General features: G+C 38.9%; 1 protein-coding gene across 1 annotated transcript in view; it reads left to right on the top strand.

Annotated features, from left to right (window-relative positions):
* The window catches only part of LOC107507277 (histone-arginine methyltransferase CARM1), a 223,924-nt gene extending 207,232 nt beyond the window's left edge, over positions 1-16,692 (top strand). The window contains exons 13-16 of the mRNA XM_036239518.1: positions 3,136-3,220; positions 10,145-10,237; positions 10,723-13,161; positions 15,687-16,692. Coding sequence (XP_036095411.1) covers positions 3,136-3,220; positions 10,145-10,237; positions 10,723-10,782 — 238 coding nt within the window. The 3' untranslated portion in view covers positions 10,783-13,161; positions 15,687-16,692. The remainder of the gene's footprint in view (positions 1-3,135; positions 3,221-10,144; positions 10,238-10,722; positions 13,162-15,686) is intronic.
* The last annotated feature ends 260 nt before the right edge of the window (positions 16,693-16,952 follow it).

The raw sequence follows: 16,952 nt of genomic DNA, 5'->3' as shown, positions 1-16,952 counted from the left end.
GAACTCTAATGTTTAAAAGGTGAAGAGAATAGAAAGGGTTAGCAAGAGAGACTGAGCAGTTTGCCCAGTAAAGTCAGAGGAATGTAGTGATGTGGAACAGAGGAGGAAATGGCTTCAAGGAGGAGGGGTGAACAATGTGTGTCAAATGTGGCTATGAGGTAATAAATGATGGAAACAGAGATGTGGCTACTGGATTAAGTAACATGGAAATTATCGATGGCCTGGATGAGAGCCATTGCAGGGGTGAAGAGAGAAGGGGATAATGACAAAATGGACAAAGTATATCTTGATAGCTCTCCCCAGGAGTTTCAGTGTGGAGAACAGCAGAAACAGGGGATGTGAGCTGGGTCCCTGTATCTGAGCCTCTGCCTTGACCACATGCATAACACCTCATACCCTCTAACTTTATTTTTATAGACTACATGTGGGCTGGAATCTTTTCCTGAATCTTAGCCTCATGTCTGGGAATGTACAACTGGCTGCCAGACTACCCTGAGGACAGATTTCTGCCTACCATAATCTCCATTTCAAGTAAGAGTAAACCATATACCCAGGAGAGATACGGACAAAAAAAGGAAAGAAAAATAAATATTTTCTTCACAAAACCAGAAAAGTTCTATGTAGTTGATTGCAGTCAGTGACAATGCTGAACTCCCCAAAAATATGATCATCAAGGATTTGTGTGGAGATGATAACAAAGTCAGAGACTTCAATCATCAGCAATTATAGACAAGGCAACAGATGGTCACAATGCTGGGGTTGTTTGCATTTAATTTCTGAATTGTCAATACATTCACATGGTTCAAAATTTAAAAAGTGAAAAGGAGGTACAATGAAGTCTCCATCTGACCCCTGTTCCAGTTCGTGTCCTCAAAGTAAACTAATGTTTCTTTTTTATTCTTCCATACACATTTGCAAATACACATGTGTTCTCTCTCTCCACCTTTGGAGCAAGTGGTATTATATGCTACATACTATTTTGCATCTGCAAAGCCCAGAATTGAGCAACATGGAGAGAAGTGGATTTTTGCCAACTTTATCTTACAGCTACCGAATTCATGATATCATGATAAATGTTTTTTTAGGAAAGCAGTTTTTATTAGGTAGTAGGCATGAAAAATGGAGTCCAATTGAGTTCTCATGTGTCTGGGATGTCCGTTGAATGGGGCGGGCCTCTGAGGAGGTAGAAGGTGTCTAGGAAAACAAAAGTAGAAAATATGACATGTAAACATTTTTATACAAGTTCCCAAGAACTGTCATAGAACCTTGCCATCACTGATGTGTTTGCTCACCATCATCCCAACCCTTCTAGCAATTTTGGGAAGGCTCTGCCCCCTGCTAGCACACCCACAGGGATTCTTGACTGGCTCTGTTTGAAGTCAGTCAGCTGCCAAGATCGCCACCTGTGCCCTGTCAAAACTAGCCTTGTATTGCAAATGCCTCCCTCTCAACTGACCATCTCTGCAATGCTGCCATCAGAATTTATTGTGTAACAAAGTCCCATGCTCCTGGTTTGATGTCCCACCACCAGCTGCATGTCTGAGCCCCTCTCCCAGCAGGGGGCATGTGCCTCTTGAATGTGAACCAATTCTGATATAAAAACAATAGGAGCCAGTTTTTAAAATTACCATCTGACTTGCCAAGTGAAGTGAAGCTCATTTTTAAATGATTCCCAGCTGTCATAATAGCATTGTGCCTGAATGGCTCAGTCATCACAGAAGCAAGGAGGGCAATTTTATTTCATATTTGACCTGATAACAGGAATTGTAATTAGAAATCAACTTGAGATACTTAGAACAGCTACTTATAATCACATCAATTAACATTTGTACATTCCTTTACTGTTTTTAAAGCACTTTTTGTACACTGTCATAATATGGTAGGGAGTGATGGTGGCTCCAAGGAGGGAATAAAACTGAGTTATTTTACTGCCTAAGCTCAGAAACAGGGAAAAGACAGACAGGTTGTCACAAAAGGAAGCATCAAAGGAAGACAAACTCCAGTGCTAAGTACAAAAGAGTAAGCACTAACAGTGCCAAACCTAGAGATGCTGAAATGAAAACACCGTGAATTCAAGATAGACACGTCATGGGAGGATGGTCAAGTCCAACTGAGGTCCTATAATAATGTGTTCCAGACAGAGGGCTGTTGAACCACTATTTGGGCAGAGCAGGTGGTTTTTCATGTATTACATGGGTAATACCTAGCTCTCAACTGGTTTATCTCACAACTGCAGATAAACCAAAAGAAAAGAAGTGATGTTGCTAGTCTTCTCTGTCTAGCCTCTCTTATGGCCACATTCTTATGACTTGCCTGGCACTAATCTCCACTGATACCCTCAATTTGCTGCTTCTTTCCCTGTTTTCCATAGAAGTACTTTCTGGCTTCTTCTCCAACCTGCTCTCTCTTCCAGTGGTTTGGGAATAAACATTTCCTAGCTGTTGAGGACTTAATTGATGATAACTGCATTTTCTGAAGAATTGATACTTATAGTTACCTTTTGTCTCAGAGGCAGAAATGCACGATATATCCATCTAAATTGTGAAAGAATCCAGCTTGATTAATGTCAAGGCAATGAGTACCAAGCAAAATCATGATTCACCATATCTGGTGATTTTGATTTACCAATTTTGCATAAACATTTTTTTCATGGTGCTTTCTCCAAAGAGTGTTATGGAACTGGCTGGGACGTTTCTTTGTGTTTCTACTCCCTACCCTCACTCCATTTGCCTATTGGGTTCCCTTGCATATAGTAGGTACTCAGTACATGTTTACTGAATGAAAGTCTCTTGCATAGAGTGTGATGAAGCTCCACTATTAAACTGGTTCAGTAGGCTTTGTTTCACAGGCACTCCTGTATGGAGCCATTGTCCGGATGAGAAAGTGAGAACTGAATTGTTGAAAAGACTGATCCTCCCCCTTGGGAATACAAGTGTGGGAACCTGTAAGGGTTAGTGGCATGGCAAAACTGACTGTGTTTGTGTGTGGGCACAGGCATTATCACTTTATTCCTGCACTATGGAAAGCTGCTAGCATATGACCCTTTTCGCCAGAAACTAGCACTTGGAATTTTTTTTTTTCCTAACACTTCTCGAGATTCCCCTAATTCTAGAATTCCTCTTCATCTTGTTACAGTTGTACCCAAATGCCTCAAGTGAAAATCAATCTAAATTCCTGGAGAAAACCAGACTTGGGCTATCCTGGACAGGTCAAGGTGGAGGTGAGTTCTCCAGGATGAAAACCAGGGGTAGACAAGAGAATGCAACAAGAGTGGGAAAGTTGCCAGTGGGAAAGTTGCCAGTGAGAATAATACTGGCCTAGCATTTCTGGAACACATTCAAGGGGCTTTTTTCTTCTGGAGAGTTCAAATAGTGCTAAGTCTGCAGTTATTCCAAACCCTATCCTTGCCCAGAGATGAGGAAAGGAGAAGGTATGGGACTCAGTGGGCAGGAGAGGTGAATGAGTGCAAAGAGAAGTTGAATTAGCAGAAGAAAAGAGAAAAATTGTAAGTGGAATCAATGGAAATAGTAAGGATTTATCAATAGCGCTTTTCCCAGGAGGCTAGTAAAGAGTATCCATCTGTCTGTCTGTCTATCTATCTAGCCACTCATCTGTTTATTCATCTTCCCTTCCAAAAGAATTTAAATTCTTTTCCAAGGATAAATTGTGTATGTTGACATAGTATAAACTATAATTAGGTAGAATAACAAAGAAATATAAGGAAGGGGACAAAATGGAGCCAAAATGGTAGGGCTGACCATACATTTGCTGGTCTGGGTCACTGTGCCTCTCTAAGGGACTGCCTCTTACAGGGAGAGGCAGTGATATACATAACCAAGGTGAGCATCTTGCTAACTCTGAGGCTCTGGCCCATGACATGTGTCTTCTTCTTCAGATATGCCTCTCTGGTTGTCTTGTTTGGACTCTGCACACCCAACTGGACTTTGTGGGGTGGCCGGTATGTGCAGTGGGTAGCAGGGGAAAAGCAGACCTAAATGTGTGTGTTGGAATTGTATACTTTAAAACCCCAGATGCAAAAATTACTTCACTTACATAAGGCAAGTTAACAGAACCCACCCAACTATAGAAAATATCTTGTCAGAAATTATAAAACAACATTAATTTTGAAGAGCTCAAAAAAATAGCAAATTAAAAAAAATTATTTTTTGAGTTAAGGAAAAAATAAGGATTTTAAAATATGTCGACTGAGCCTATGAGGTTCTTTTCTTATCTGACATCCCCCTCTACTGACAGCACCTTCTCTCACTTTTCCCTTAGAACCCAGCAGGGAAGTCCTTTGAAAGTGACATGCCTGCGAAATGCCTTTGAACCCTTGCTCACAGATTGGAGGGGGACCAGGGGGAAGGTCATAGGTTCCTTTTGGGGCTTGGGGAATTGGAGCCATCCAAGTTCAGTCAGCAATAGGATACACATGTCTGGAGCTCAGAAGAAAAACCTCAGACAAAGAGAGAAGTGGCAGAGTGGTCAGTGGGGGTGGATGAAAGAAAAGAGGAAGAAGAGGGGAATGCCCTAACCTTGAGTCTCGCAGACATAAAGGTCAGGCAGATGCGTAGGAGGACAACAACATAAATTCAGTCACTCATTCCTCGAGAAAGGCCTTTTGACAGCACTTCCTACTGGGGGCTATGCATCCTTGTCTTATATAATCCCAATGTTGGGAAATTTCTTCAGAGTCATGAAGGAATGTTTAGCATTAGAAAGTTATTACTTATGATGAGCTAGAATCTGCTATCTACAGTTTTCGTCCTTTTTTTTTTAATCATTCTGTTCTGTGTCATAAAGACTCTGTTATCTCATATGTTTATTCCGCAAATGCTTCCCCATGAGAATCCCATGAGACAAATATGGCTGAAGGGGTAAATGACCCAGTTCAAGGTCTGTTCCCTCCCTCTCCCCCATTATAATCCCTTAAGGCAAAGACTATGTCTTATTCCCCTCCCTCCCCAGTCTCCAGCCTATTAAACATTTCCCAGAGGTTTTCTATGTAGTAAGTGCTTCAAGTGCATGATCTCTTTAGACATCACATCAATTGAATAACTAGGCATTATTATTATCTCTATTTATAGATGAGAAAACTGAGGCTCAGAGAGATATGTAACTTAAAGCCACATAGCAAATGTGTGCTAGAGTGTGGCTTGGAATCCACATCTCTCTGATACCAATTCTTGAGCACTTAAACCAATGCGATTCTACCTGTTTTATCTGTAGACAGCATCAGGCACAGAAAATGCCCACAGTGGTGTCCACTGGACTGAACCAAATTGTAATAATAGCTACTAGAAAAAAAATAATTTGGGGTCAGGGGGCTTATAGAATAAAAAAGAAAGACTTTGTCTCTGGACCCAAGCTTCTTCCAATCAACACTATTGACTTTTTTATCTCAGCATCAGCTTCCATGAAGCAGCTCTCCTTCCCAGTTTAACTCCATCAGCTCAGCAGTTCCAAGAATGGCTTCTGTTTTACTCCACCTGCAGCGCAAGCTCCCTCCAGTCCTCTCCACTAAGTGCTCCAGCAGGAGGACCCCTGTTGTCTTAAGGGTTTGGTCAGCTCCCATTACTCTGGATTTCTCTAGAGGGCAGCAGATTCTTGCTAGCCATATTTTGGATGTCATTGGCTCCTCACTAACCAACTCTGTAACCTTTAGTAAGTTAACTTCTTTAAGCCTTGAATTTTTTATCTTTAAAAATGGAATGAGCACTTGATGGTATGTTGTGAGTTTAACTGAAAATGAAAGTTAAATATCAAACACAGTGCCTGCTCCACACCATATCTACTCAGAAGTAGTAGCTCTTATCCATGTAAGATGGCAAATTTTAAAATGTGTAATTATTGTTTTTACTTGAAGAAGATGAACAATTAGAGGAAACAGAGGCAGCAAATGGAGAAGTCACGGGGTTAAGAGAGCAAATAGAATGCAATATGATGGAACCCTTATAGTGTTATTCTCAATTCCTATTTCCTAATGGACATTCAAGAGTCTCTGTCTTGAATTTGGCAAAAAGATACAGGGGAATTTCAAGACTTGTTTCTGCAGAGAAATGGGGATAGAGAGGGATGACAGAGAAACAGAGCAAGGAAATAAAGGCAATAACTACTGACTATTTGTAAAGTTTGGCAGGAAAAGGAAGTAGAGGGGCAGCAATTCAAGGGCAATGGATTTATGCCAAGGAGATGATTAATAAATAATCACTGAATCAATGGCTTAGAGAATGGGTGAGTGAGTGAATGAAGTTACTTGGAGTTTGATTAAATGGTTTTGATAATGTTGACATTTTGGGTCTGTTGTATCTTTAAAAAAAAAATAGTGGTGGGAGAAAAATTGAAAGGATTATACAATATTTTCAGCCAAAATAAAACCTCACAGCTTTAAAGAGCATTAGGTAAAAATCATTTCACCTGTTGCCATCTGTGTCTCTCTAAATTGCCAAACTTTGAGTGCCTTCCAGTTGTATCAAATTTGTAATAAGGTGTCTGTCAGAAAAGACCCAGGAATACCAGCTGTGGTTGGAAGTTGATCAGGAAGGATTTGGAGATGTATAAATGTGAGTCTACGAATGTCAATCTGTTGAGGAACATCTCCTGGAATTCTTATGCTCACATTGACTAAGGCTGGATGAAAATCAATTTATCTGTTCCTCTCAGCCCATTATCTGGATCTAGAGCCCCACTCTATGAGTGCTGTTGGTTAGTCAGAAATAGCCTAAACTTTGCAGAGTATATATTGACCATCAGACTGGCCATTTACTACAGATTAAGGTTTCTTAAACTTAAATGCGTGTGAGAATCCCCTGGGGAACTTGCCAAAATGAAGATCCTTCCTACATTAACCTGGGAGAGGCTTGAGATTCTCTTTTTGTAACAAGTCCCTAGATGGCACTGAATCTTAGGCTGCTGGGCACCTGTATGATAGACCGTACTTTGAGTAGTAAGACTATAGCATATCTGGCTCTGGTTTGCTCACACTTTTCTATTGTGGCATTTGGTGACCACCTGAGACACTCGGTGTCAGTTCAGTTCCAAGACTGGTTTCCTCCCCTTCCCAACCCCCTCCCACCCCCACCCCCCAACCAACCACTGCTGATAAAATATAATAAATACAAATTTAGTAACAATAGCTGCTCAGATTTTTGAATTCACAACTTAAAGGTATTTTTTCTCTGCTTTGGGGGAAAAATGTTGTTTTTTTTTTTTTTTCATTTTGGATCCCGTAATTCTTGACTTTTTTTTTTTTTTTTTTTTACCTTAATGGTTTGGCATAAACCCACTCTTGTTGATTTGGTATTTCTTCTGTGGATAAACTTTCTGGCTTTGGAAAAAAGCCTCCTTTTTTTGTGAGGCACTTTTAACCTGCGGGATTTCCATTTAGCTTAATTGGCATATTTATGTATTGAGATGGGTGCCTATAGGGCTTGGGCCACAGCCTCTTTTGTATAATCGAAAAAAATGAAATGAGCTATTCTCACAGTTGTGTGCCCTTCAGTCATGGAGTGTGGTAAAAGGCCCATCATTTAGAGGCTGCAAAAGCTCAGGAAGATCAATAGGCATAATTCAATCCAGGGTCATTTAGAGAAGCAAAACTTGGGATTTTCAAAGCCCAATTATTTCAGGATCTTGGCTATTGCTAATTCCCTGTTAAACTCTTTCTGGGCCTTCATCCCTTCTCCATGTTAAAGAATGGCCTTCTCCACTCCTGATGAATCATTGTGCTAAGGTTAAGCCCAGGAGCTTTCTCCTGAGGGTCAGACGATTTGTAAACTCTGAGGCCCTGACTGATCACAGACCCAGCTGCAGACTGTCACTTTCAGGTCACTTCTGAAGCCTAGCATGCTTTGAAGGCAAGTGTGGGAATTGATTCTTATTGTTTAATATAGCTATGGTTAATGATTTATAGATTTTTATATAGTCTGGCCCTGCTAGGCATGTCTGTTAAGTCCCTATTAAGGTTGACAAAGGAAAGAGAAGGTCAAGGGGCCTGGGACAAATGCATGGCTTTCCTCCAAGCCAGACGGAGAAATATCTCCTTAACAAGAATTCTTATTATCTCCTGAAGACTTGAGAAAGAGGGACCTTTTGCTGTATAATGGAGGAATTTGACCTCTGAGCTCAAAAACACATGTTTTACAGGAGAGCCAGGTGATGTCAGAGCAGCACAAATGCCCTGCTGGGATGAGTTGATGAAAATAGATACAGGTGAACCAGCTACCTCGGAGAGTCTAGTTCCTGCCAAGATGACCATAGTGCGTTGAATGTTGATCCTGCAAAAGATATGTCTATCCAGAAACTGTGAGTGTGACCTTATTTGGAAAAAGGGTCTTTGTGGATGAAGTTAGGGATCTCTAGGTGAGATCTTCCTGGATTACTTGAGTGGGCCCTAAATCCAATGGTAAGTATCCTTATAAGAAAAAGAGAGGACGCACACAGGGGAAAAGGCAGTGTGAAGATGGGACAGAGATTGGAGTGGTGCAAGACCTGGACTGCAGGGACTGCCAGAGGTCACCCGGAAACTGGGAGAGAGGGTGGGGTGATTCTCCTTCAGAGCCTTCAGAAGGCACCACTCCTGCTAGCAGCTTTCTTTTAGAATTCTCTGTTCTAGAACTGTGAGAGAATACATTTCTGTTGTTTTAAGCCACCAAGTTTGTGATAATTTCTTAATCAGCCTTAGGAAACTAATATAATGACCAAGTACCCTCCTCCAAAATCAACCCTAGAGAAACTCTAGAACCATGAAGATACATGGATTCTAGAACCTAGAGATAAAAAATATGAGCCCCTAAAGTGACTGAAGGTTGTCTTGTCTGGTGGTAGGACAGGCGGGTGATTATAGCTGGAAGAGTGACCTGAGGCAATGGTGGAAGAGAAGTTGGAGAAAGGATTGTTAAATTCTGCACTTGCCTCTCCTCCAGGTTACAGAGAATTTAGTGACCAATCCTTTAAATTTCCTCTGCCACTATAATAGGGACATAGACATCAAAGGCTTTCAGGGTAGGACGCTGAATGAAAGGTGGCATAGGACTGAACTTCTCTTCTACTCCAATCCCAGAGCTACTGCTTACAACCCAGGCAGGGGGTTTCCTCCCCCAGTGCCACTTCTCTCTAACTTTTTAAAGAAGCATTCCTGGCCAGAGGAGTTGTCTGGTAAGATGGCAGCAAACGGCAAAAATCATCTGTTGTGTTCTGACGCCCGGAGTTCTGCCATGGGTCTCATCCTTCTCCTCTCCTTTCCTCAGACTCATCTGAACTCACCCAGACAAGCCCTTCAGATTCCATCCAAAGCAGGATGACTAGAACAAGAATTCAAATGAATGTGAAAGAAGTCTGTGATAAAGGATATTAGATACATAGAACAGGAAATCAAGAAAGAACTAGGTGAAAACTAGGATTTTTTTTAATAGAGTATGGCAGATGGGATAAATAATAGGACAGATATAGCTGAAGAATTAAGTAGTGAATTAGGAGATCAGTTTGTTATAAATATAGACAATGGGCTGATAACTATAAATTGAAAATGAAACCTCTTAATGCTCCAATTTTTTAACATGAAAAGAACATGAACAAAAATTCTCGGATATAGAAAAGTCAAAAAAATATGAAAAAAAATCCAAGCTTACTAGTAATAAAATAAAATAAAGCAATGAAGTACTGTTTTAATCCCAAATTGGAAATGATATAAAACAACTACAATAATCCATTTGAGATGTCTTCGATAAGTGTATAAATAGAAATATCATTGGGAGACTTATGAGCTTTATTTGCGATACAGATTTTAGTGCAATACTTGAAACTGAGGATTGATAGAAAACTTAGAAGAGAGAGCATGCATACACTGGGTGCCGAGAGAGAGGAGGCCAAGCATTGTCAAGGAGGGGCGGACGGTGAGGTAGGCATGTTCATAGATTGCTGGTTCATATCTTCTCCAGAGAGCAATTTTGAAACATGAATCAAAATCCTTTTTACCTACTAGTAATCCAGTGATCTATACAGGAATATGGGCATCCATTAACATGAAACCTCTGCTCTGTCAAGAGAAGTTTCCATCACCTCCTCCCCTCTCTTCTTGCCGTTAATGGCAAAGCCTTGTCATCCTCCCATTCTGGGACTTAAAGTAACTTGTCACTTCATTCAGGCTTTGCTAAACCACAGGAAGAGTGACTGTCTTCTGGAAGCTACCTTGGATGATGAAGTACCAACCTTGAGGATACAAGCCATGACCCAGACGGTGAGGTGTAAAAAAGAAAGATGCATGAATTCCTGGTGGCAGTAGGCTGCCATGCAAGTCTTGTATTGCCTACCTCTGAATCTTTTTTTTGTATATCAAAAAATACACCCCTCATTGGTTTAAGCTGCTTCATCAGGGCTCTGATTACCAACAATCAAATGCAATTTAAAGCTAAAGGCTTTTCATACAGGCTTTGAGCTTAGTTAGCTCTATTCACCAGCACACTTGCCATAAATTTATCCTCGGTTGCAAGCATTTGGTTGAGCCTGACATTCATTTCCTGAAAAACTATGAAACTTCTATTAATCATTGAGTAGTTTATTTTCTGGTTAAAATTTTCAAATCCAGTTGTTCTGTGGCAATTCTGGAGCAGGTGGTTGATGGTGCATGGAGAAGTCTCGTTCGAATAATTCACAAGAGTGAGCAGATGTTAAAGGGCTTTAACTGTTAAAATGGGAAGAACATCTGTAAAATATATTTTACAGCTAGATGAGGGCAAACATTCCAAGGAGAGGACGAAGGATTGGGAGAAGAGAAGAAAGTGACTGGGACCTGCAGAGAAGCTGACATAGGTATGATAAGGGTGAGGACACAGTGGCACTCTGGCACTCGGCCGTTTTATGTCATCTTGTTTAAAACCACATGAAGTGTAAAATTAGCATGAATGACCCATTGAGGTCATTGTAAATGAGATATTAAAATATTAAGGATAGTTCATCTCTAGTCTCTTTTCCACCCTATTAAATTTTGTAGAAAAAAAATTTTAGTCAGAAAATACAAGACGGTAATTCTTTTATAATTCAAGTCTGAACCTAAAAGAAAGTAATAAGAATTAAATAAGCAGCATGTTGTTATAAAATAGATGAGGATGAAAAGACTTCCTAGAAGAAAACAGTGAGAAGAAGGAGGAGAGAAAAAAAAAACTAAATAATCTTTGTTTTCATTATTGAAGATTCAGTGCAAAGCCAAGGGCAAAGAGCAGCCAGAACGCTCCTGAAGAAAGAGGGAAGGAAAGTATTGGGGAGAGAAGGAAGAGGGAGACAGTGAGACGTTGGGGCAAGGATAGACAAATCCACAATGGTACGAATAGAAAACCCAGATACAGATTCATACATAAATGATCACTTAATTTTTAAGTAAATAACCATTGCAAAGTCATTTTTAAATAAAGAGTGCTGTAACAATTGAATATCCTTAAGTGAAAAAGGAAGGAAGGAAGGATGGATCTTGATTCCTCCTTCAAAAATCAGCTCTAGGGGATTGAAGATCTAAATGTGAAAGCAAAACACTAAACTTCTCAGAAGATAATGTCATGAGATATCTTCATAATTTCAGAGAACGAAGATATTAGAGTGCTGTTGAAGGAACATATTAATAAATTGAACTAAATTAAAATCAAAACTTTTTTATCAGAGGATACCACTAAAAGATGAGAATGTAGACCATGGAGAGAAAAAAGATATTTGCAATACATATAAGTAACAAAGTGCATTTTTCCAGAATACATGAAGAATTTCTACATAAAATAAGAGAACTCAGTAGAAAACATGAGTGAAGGACCTAGGTTTTTAACTAATGAGGGAATCAAAGTAAAAATGTGCTCACCTTCATTAATATAGAGGGGAATAAAAATCAAAGCCACAGTGAGATGTCACTGCACATTCTCTAGATTGGCTAAATTTAAAAAGTCTGACAATGTCAAATGTTGGTAAAAATGTGGAGCAATGAGATCTCACATGCATTATTGGTAGGAGTATAAATTTGTATATTAATATCAGGAAATAGTTTGGTACTACTAGTAAAGCCTTAGATATGCATTCCTCTTGATCTAGCAAACTTAATCTTAGGTATATACCTTAGAAAGCATCCACACAGGCATATCAGGAGACATGTAGAAGAATTTCCAGAGCAACATTATTCATAGTAGTGCAAGACCAGAAAAAAATGGCCATCAAAGTAAATTTGGTAAATAAATTGTGAAATTTCTATACAATAGTATAGCACATAGCAACAAAATATATAGCTACAAACAATATAGATAAATATATTTTTAATGTTAGGCAAAGGAAGGTAGGCACAAAATGACTCCTGTCTTTCTCCATTTACGCTGCTGTAACAAATTACCACAGACTGGGTGGCTTATAAATAACAGAAATTTATTTCTCTCAGTTCTGGAGGTGGAAATTCAAGGTTGCCAGTACAGCTGGGTTATGTTGAGAGCCCTCTTCTGGGTTACTTCTCCTATCCTCATGTGGTGAAGAGCAAAGCAGAGAGGAAGGAAATTCTCTCTCATGACTTATAAGGGCACTAATTTCACTTATGAGGGTTCCACACTTATGACCTCATCTAATCTTAATTACTTCCCAAAAGACCCAACTCCTTATATTGTAATATGCAGAGTAGGGTTTCAAGATACAAATTTTGAGGGGGACACACGATCAGTCCATAACGATTTCCAGTGATTTCATTTTTATAGAGGTCAAAAGTGGCAAAAGGTAAGATACAATGTTGAGGAATGCACACGCATACTTATGTGGTGGATGTGAAGGAAAACAAGGAAGCAATGAACATAAAAATGGTGGGGAGGGGAATTTGATCAGGAGGGACTTGTGGGGACTATTAAGGTGCTGGAAATGTATTTCTTGACTCAAATGATAGTTACCCAGGTGGTCACTTTACACTTTACCCAGGTGGTAGTTACCCAAGTGGTCACTAATTCATTAAGCTCCATACTATTTATGTTCCCTGTGTTTTTATATATGTGTATTTTTTTTTCCAAATAAAGTTTAAAAGAGAAAGAAATGAAGAGATGCAATTCAGGCAAATAATCTAAGTGGTCGGGAATTGGCAAGTTGATAAATGACCTCTTCATACAATATACATGATACTCTTGGATGTTTGTTTCCTGGTTTTATAAATACATTGTAAGTATTTTCATCATGAGATCCTCCTGGGCAATAATGATTGAGTCAGTGATTGTACACAGAAAAGATATTTGATTTTTACAAAAGTTGTATTTCATGTAAAATATTCAACTTACATCAGTTTTTCTTTGCATGAGGGGACACAAATAAGGATGTTCAGAGCAGCACAATTAAAAATAGCAAACAAACTGGAAAAGGTATCCATCAAAGTGAAATAGATAAAGTGTGCTATATTCAGACACAAAAGATAAGCTACCGATAGCAATCTGGATCAATCTTTTTTAATGTTGAGCAAAACAGGACAAATAAAAAAAGGACATATTTTCTATGATTTCATTTTTATTTCAAATCCATGCAAAATCCAAATTATAGTGGTTAGAGGTATACACTGATATGGTAAAAGAGTGAAAAACTAGCAAGTGATGAGAATAAAAGGGATGGGCCAGTCAAAGGAGGGCTTGACAAAAGCTAACACTATTCTAAAATCACTGGGGAGATAAATCAAGACAATCTCATTTCCTAAATAATTATGTTGAATAATTACTTTCCAGAATCATAGCATCCCAGGATTGGAAGGAATCTTAAAGATCACTAAAATAAGTAGATCCTTGATTTTTTTATTTCAATTTTTATTATTATGTTTCAAAACAATAAAGGGCTGCCAAACTTTTTATTTTGGGTAGTAAGGTATGTTTGGAAACCTACTACTATCTATCATTATCATTAATTCATAAAAGAAATGACATTTCACCTTTACGATGTAAGAAGTTAAAAGATATCAGGATAAACAATAGTCCTTTATAGAATAAATTAAGATTTATGAACCATGTTGTCCATATTTTTCTAGGGCCTTAGTAAAAATCTTATAATGGACTATCACCAATCCTTAGACTAGTATGTGGTGAACTTTGACCTCATCCGCTAGCCATCCAATGCTTGAGCCTTTTCCCCAAAATCTGTGAAAAGTGTTGCTATAGCCTATCTTCTGGTGAATGAGAACTCACCCCTCCTAATGACATCTCTTTCTCTTTGAACCTCTTCAACTGTTCGGACATTCTTCTGTTCATTGAACCTAATTTCTGTTCTTTCCCTTTCACTTATTGGTCCTAGACCAACTACGTACGCATACTGTTCAGACTGTATAGTCTTCTGCTTGACACATACTGTTCAGACTGTATAGTCTTCTGCTTGTCAACATCAAGATTTCAGCAGCATGCCAAATGCCCCACCCCATGACCTCTGCTCATATCATGTTTAAACATCCCCAGGTCTTTTGTGTGTGTATGTGTATGCATGTATGTGTATATACATATACACACACAGAGTCCTCAGCATCCTTGTCACAGCTTATATGTTCCAATTCGAGTATATCCACTTAAAAAAATGTGCTATTCCAAACTGAGTACAACTTTCCAAGTGGTCTGCCTCACCTGTCATGTCTCTCATTCTAAGCATCATATTTCTTCATTCAAGGCAGCTTAAAATTGCCCAGATCAACCCTCAGGTTCTTAACACATTTGATAAAAACAAGTTCATATGCCAGTGTGAAACTAGAAATTGGTCGATTAGAAAGATAGTGTAGTTTATCTTAAAATTTGATTAGATATGAGAATGGAGTATTTTTCTAATACTCCAGATTAACCTAATTTGTGCTTAGCCTGCAACTCCCCTTGTGTCAGAAAATACATTATTAGTAAGGTCCTAAAATGTCTTTTAGAGGAGTGGCACGTGGTCTTGGTATGCTAGTCCAATGAAGAAAATGAAGTTTACCGTGCTGCCATTTGCCCTTGGTGATTGCTTGCGGGTTCCAACTGCTGACATCAGGGTCTCTTATAGCTTGTCCAGTTCTCTGGAACTGAGACTCAGATCCCCAATATGCAGTTTGCAGAATTCCTCCCCACCCACACACAGCTTCTTAGAAAATGTAACTGGTGTGAATTTCCCACTTACAGTCTTCTGTCACCCATGTTGCCTGTGAGATTAGGAAAGTCCCACCAGCAGCAGTTTAATGTCTCAGTAAATTACAGCCTGATTTGCATGGGCCAGGATGCACAAACAAAGATAAAATGATTAAGTGTCCTTACTCATCTTGTGCATGATGAGAAAGTAGAACAATTTACAAAGAAATGAAATTATTAATAATAAAAGTACCAGTTTTCATTTGTACTGTTAAACGATAATATGTGTGTATATACATAATTTATCCCAGCCTCTAGTATTTAGCAATATATTGCTAAATATATCCTTATTACATATAAGATATATAATTAAATAATATGCATTTGATTTCATATTTAATAAAATTCACCCATGACCCATGACAAGCATTTTGCAAGAAATAATATAAAATACAGGATTTCTTTCTTCATAATTCAAAAAGAGAAAAGAAAAGCTTTCTTTTCATTAAACATCCTCTAGTCTATGTAAAAAGGCAAAAGTGTATTTGCATCACATAAAATTAAGATATTTATGCATATTGTTTATAATCATCAAACTAAAGCGTATTCTCTATTTTCCTCCTCCAGCTCTTAGGAAGTCACCTTCTCTACAGATGACCATTCCACTCCTTTGAAATCACCCTGTGGAATTCACTGTTGGTGTTTTTGTACTTCTAGAGTCAATCAAATACAATGGTAAAAAAAAAAAAAAAAGGACCGAAATTTTGACATTCAAGAATTATTTGCACTTCCATTCCATTCTAATCTGGTTCATTCCTTTAACAAATATCACTGCGGAGCATCTACTACATACCCAGCACTGTTCTGGGTGCTAGGGAGGTTGAAATGAAAAGACAAATGAGCCTGCCCTCATGCATTTTATTGGGAAATAGATAATCATGAAGTAAATACATACAAAAAAAATTATTTCAGATAAGAACTATGAAGAAAATAAAGCAGGATAGAGGATAGAAGGTGGTGGCAGGGAGGAAGGGAAGGAGATGTTTTAGATCGAATGATGTAGGGATTCAAAAGCTACCCTGTTTTCTGTTACTCTGACAGTCCGACTTTGCCACCTTTCATCTATTATCACATCTGCCCTTTTCCTCCTCCATCTTTGGAGAGAGAAGACAGGGAAGGAAGAGCAAAGGACAGCTGACTGAGTGGTATATTTGGGACTGCATGATGCTAATCTTGACTTTGGATAAAGTAGGGAGGAGCAACAAGGTGCCAGGTAATGACTGGGTTTGGCTTCAACTGCCAAAGAACAGAGAACCGACTCCAGGAAGAGAAGGTGGTAAAGGAATCTCAGTGCTTCAGGGCTGTGACAAGAAAGGACCAGGAGAGGAAGAATGGTGGGACAGAGATAGAGTCATAGCAGGGAGGAGTGGGAAGGAAAAGGAAGTGTGAGTTCTCTGTGATGAATTCATTTCTTTTTTAATATGAGCCTGACTGGCTAGCTTGAGTGAAATTTTGCTTCCTTCAATTGGCAAAATGTGTAACAGACTCAAACAGTCATTGGACCAAAGATTATTAACCTGGGGTTTTCTAATCTCCAGTTGGTTGGGGGACAGAATTCAAGAGGTCCATGAACTGAAAGGGTAAAATAAAAAGTGGGTGGGTGAGGAGGGAGGGAAAGAGGGAGGATATCTATAAAATATTAGAAACATAAAATCTTTATTTTTACTAACCTCTAATGAAAATTAAGCAGTTTCATCAAATATGATTACAGGCCACTAACATCACCATACAGTTGTTGCAGAGATCAGATGTCCTGGAATATCATTTTTGCTCATTACTATGTCAAAACTACAACGAGCAGGAGGCTTGCCCCTGAACATCATTTACTACATT

Source organism: Rousettus aegyptiacus, unplaced genomic scaffold (genome assembly GCF_014176215.1).
Source record: "Rousettus aegyptiacus isolate mRouAeg1 unplaced genomic scaffold, mRouAeg1.p scaffold_m13_p_3, whole genome shotgun sequence".
NCBI classification, from domain to species: Eukaryota; Metazoa; Chordata; class Mammalia; order Chiroptera; family Pteropodidae; genus Rousettus; species Rousettus aegyptiacus.
The sequence above is the reverse complement of the archived record's forward strand: the minus strand, read 5'-3'. Positions and strand labels throughout refer to the sequence as shown.